This window comes from Capsicum annuum, chromosome 12 (assembly GCF_002878395.1).
Source record: "Capsicum annuum cultivar UCD-10X-F1 chromosome 12, UCD10Xv1.1, whole genome shotgun sequence".
Taxonomy (NCBI): domain Eukaryota; kingdom Viridiplantae; phylum Streptophyta; class Magnoliopsida; order Solanales; family Solanaceae; genus Capsicum; species Capsicum annuum.
Window position 1 is genome coordinate 192,943,044 of NC_061122.1, and position 4,079 is coordinate 192,947,122.

A 4,079-nucleotide genomic window follows, 5' to 3' on the forward strand; every position below is an offset into this window, starting at 1 on the left:
TTGGTCTACACATGAAAACTAATATTAAAGAAAATATAAAACTATTGGGAGAAAATCTCCCCTTAAATGACAACATTGTGGATACTATTATGTTATGGTATGAGAAGGGTTTTCTATTTATATATGTCCAAAATCTTTCCTCCAAGAAACATGAAAAAGTTTTATATTTTTCTTTTTGAAATAATAAAAGTAATTATGGTACTACTTTTATTTTTCTTCAATAAGAAACTAAAACTCAATCTTAGTCAGAAAATCAGCGTAAAAATCCTAACAAATCTCCCATTTTTGGCTTGATTTTCTTCACTTAATCTGCCTTCTTCACATGCATGATTTTCGTTCTTCACATAACCTTTATCACTGTTATTTGCCTTGGTTAAAAATAGTATTTAAAATATCATGGTTAAAAATGAATTAAAAATTAATATTTTATTTTTATTTTTAAATATGCAGCAATAAGATTGTTGAAATATGCTTAAAACTTCTTCTCCACATGTAGCTACAAAATTGTCATTATCGTCAAACTGATTGCAACTTGATTTTGAAACCGCTTTAAACCTGTTTTTAATCTCGTTTCATCAAATCATTGGACCTCTGAACTGTAGACTTTGATACCATTTATTGGTTTCGAAATTAAGAGGGTGTCATACAGAAGCTTAAAGTTTGCAAATCAAGACGGTGATAATTCAGATGAAAAATAAAAGTATACTAAAATAATGTACTATTGATATTATTTGGCGAATTGGCATACACATGAAAACTAATATTAAAGAAAATATAAAACTATTGAGAGAAAATTTCTTCCTAAACAAGACTTTTAAATGACTACATTGTCGATACTATTGTGTTATGGTATGAGAAGGGGTTTCTATTTATAGATGTCCAAAACTTATCTCCCAAGAAAGAGGTTTTTCAAATATGAAAAAGTTTTATATTTTCCTTTTAAGAAAAATAAAAGTAATTATGAAACTACTTTTATTTTTCTAAAATTAAAACTCAATTTTGGTAAGAAAATTCTGACAAAAAAACCCTAACAAAATAACATATGCTTTTTTCTTTACGTGCCAAAAATGATAAGTAGAATTGAATCTGTTTTTTATTTAGTGGACAACTGAAAGAAAGTGAATGGAGGGATTAATTTTAAACCGATGCTTTAATGTAGTGAAAATTCAATATTTGCAAAATATGACGATTCTCAGTTAGCTATTCATCTCACAAACTAACATCTAACAACTATGAACTGAAATGACAATTTACAACTTTTTTTTCATAAATGAGGATAAACACTGACTCATTCCTTTTACTTTCCATTTTATTTGTGTTTTTGTCTTGAATTTTGACATTTAAACGTATCATGTCACATTTATCTACACGAGATATAATCATCAAGGGCACCGCATTTTCCTACATTTTAAGACAAGATAGGAATATTTTCATAAGAAGAAAAAGATGAAGCTAAGTAATACATCAGATTGTTCTTTTACTAAACGCAATGGACGTGAAGTGTTCTTCTAGCTTTTTGTTAAGAAAATGACTATCTAACCATTAAATGTGCACCTTGGCAGGCAGGTCAACTAATTAATTCAGTTATAATTCTTTTCCAATTCAAATCTGAGTATCCTCATAACATCAATTTTTGTTATGTCTAGGAATAGTGTAATGTATGGTTAAAAGGAAAAAAAAAAAAAAGAATAGCGTAATGAACTTACATTATCTAGTGGCGAAATTTAACTTGTCATAGAAGATTATTTCCTTATTTTCAAGTTAATAGGTAGTAAATAACCTGATAATGTAATTTTATGTGTACTACAACAACGTTCCAATTTTATCCTTATCTTTATGGATAAATTAACAATTTTTGATAGACCCTAGCTCGGCTCAAAGGATAAACTTTACGTCTTTGTAAAGAAGATGAACTCCTCATAAACTACTACCAACAAAAAGGAATTTTAGAAACTTTTCTTTTCCTCAACTAAATCCATTTTTGGTTGGTAGTTGGTGGCATTCCAGTAACTTGAAACAAGCAAATGAATAGTGAAGAAAAAACAAAAAGCAACCCCCCCACCCCCCACCCACCCAAAAAAATAGAATGCAAGTATAATCAACCCTCTATAATCTATATATACTAGACAATTTTCCTCGGTTTGAAATTCTTCAAAAAAGCAAAACAACAAAAATGGCAATTATTGGAGTAGGTTACATTGAAATTTTCCTAGCAGTACTATGTTATTTCTTGTTTCATGCCCTAAAAGATACAAAGGGATTCCCTAGAAATTGGCCAATTTTTGGTATGTTACCAAGTACCCTTTATCACATAAAACATATTCATGAAAGGGCCACAATGATCATGAGGAGATCAGGGGGAACTTTTTTATCAAAAGGTCCCATATTTGCAAACATGGACACATTAGCCACAGTTGATCCAGCAAATGTGCACTACATCATGAGTCAAAATTTCATGAATTTCCCCAAAGGTCCGAAATTCAAAGAGTTTTTCGATGTTTTGGGAGATGGAATTTTTAACGCTGACTTGGATTTATGGAAGATCCAAAGGAAGACGACTCGTGCTTTGATCACTCACCAACAATTTTACAAGTTCTTAATCAAGACTAGTTGCGAAAAAGTGGAGAAAGGGCTTATTCCGGTTCTCGATCATGTTTGTCACAAGGGTATCATAGTGGACTTGCAAGATTTGTTTCAAAGGTTCACTTTTGATACAACTTGTATATTAGTCACTGGATATGATCCAGGTTGTGTATCTATTAATTTCCCTGATGTTCCCTTCTCGAAAGCAATGGATAACGCTGAAGAAGCGATTCTTGTTCGACATGTCATGCCTGAGCCAATTTGGAGGCTACAAAAATGGCTAGGAATTGGAGAAGAAAAGAAGTTGAGTAAAGCATGGGAAACTATGGATAATGTTATAGGCAACTATATATCCAAAAAGCGCAATAAGTTGAAAAAAATGGAAAGTGAATTGAAAGAGGACAACAAGGGTTTTGATCTTTTGACCTTTTTTCTCAAAGAAGGTCAAAATTTGGGAGTGAATTGTGATGATAAGTTCTTGAGGGACACCATCTTGAACCTAATGATCGCGGGGCGTGACACGACTAGCTCAGCCCTCACATGGTTCATTTGGCTCGTGATAAAAAATTCACAAGTGGAGAATAAATTGAGGGAAGAAATCAATTCAATTATTCCAAAAGAAGAAGTTGGAAAATGGAGGCTTTTCAATGTTCATGAATTGAATAAGTTGGTTTATTTACATGGTGCACTATGTGATTCACTAAGGTTATATCCACCCGTTCCAAGTCAACACAAGGAACCACTTCAAGAAGATACTCTCCCAAGTGGTCACAAAGTTTATCCAAAGATGAAGATTGTGTTCTCATTGTATGCAATGGGAAGAATGGAGTCAATCTGGGGCAAAGATTGTCTAGAATTCAAGCCAGAAAGATGGATTTCTGAGAAAGGAACGATTAAGCACGAACCATCGTATAAGTTCTTGGCTTTTAATGCTGGACCAAGGACTTGTTTAGGGAAAGAAGTGGCTTTCACTCAAATGAAAGCTGTGGCTGCTACTATCATCCATAATTACCAAGTTGAAGTTGTGGGAGGACACCCTATTGAAACTAATTCTTCTATTATTCTCTATATGAGACATGGTTTTAAAGTTAGGATTAGTAGGAGATGGACTTAGAGTGACAGAGTCAATATCTTTCAAATGTATGTTTGTTATGTCATGTTATTTAGAATTACTAGTTTAGGATACGTACGCTGCACGTGTATATCACGTTAAAAAAATAAAAATTATATATTTAATTTAAACGTAAAAAAAAAAGTTTATAATTTACAATGACGTTTTATGATATTTAAAACTGAAAAACTATTTTAGTTGTTCCACGTTGAAGCTGTTTATCTGTGTTAATACAAATTGAGCTTGTCCGAGTTGACTTCAAAAAAAAAATTATCTTACAATGTATATAAAGCACCGACATATTTATGACTCTAAACTAAAGTACAACAATTGAAAATTTTATACCAGGAATAAGTGCAATAGAATACCAAATTTACAATAACTA

General features: G+C 31.7%; 1 protein-coding gene across 1 annotated transcript; it reads left to right on the forward strand.

The window, feature by feature from the left end:
- Positions 1–2,134: 2,134 nt before the first annotated feature.
- LOC107849584 (alkane hydroxylase MAH1) lies at positions 2,135–3,867 on the forward strand. Its single transcript, XM_016694142.2, has one exon. The coding sequence runs from the start codon at positions 2,174–2,176 to the stop codon at positions 3,695–3,697; it is 1,524 nt and encodes a 507-aa protein (XP_016549628.2). The 5' UTR covers positions 2,135–2,173; the 3' UTR covers positions 3,698–3,867.
- Positions 3,868–4,079: the final 212 nt, after the last annotated feature.

What these genes read in the sequence shown, in the direction of transcription:
- LOC107849584 (XM_016694142.2), top strand. Translation starts at nt 2,174, where the DNA reads ATGGCAATTATTGGAGTAGGTTACATTGAAATTTTCCTAGCAGTACTA.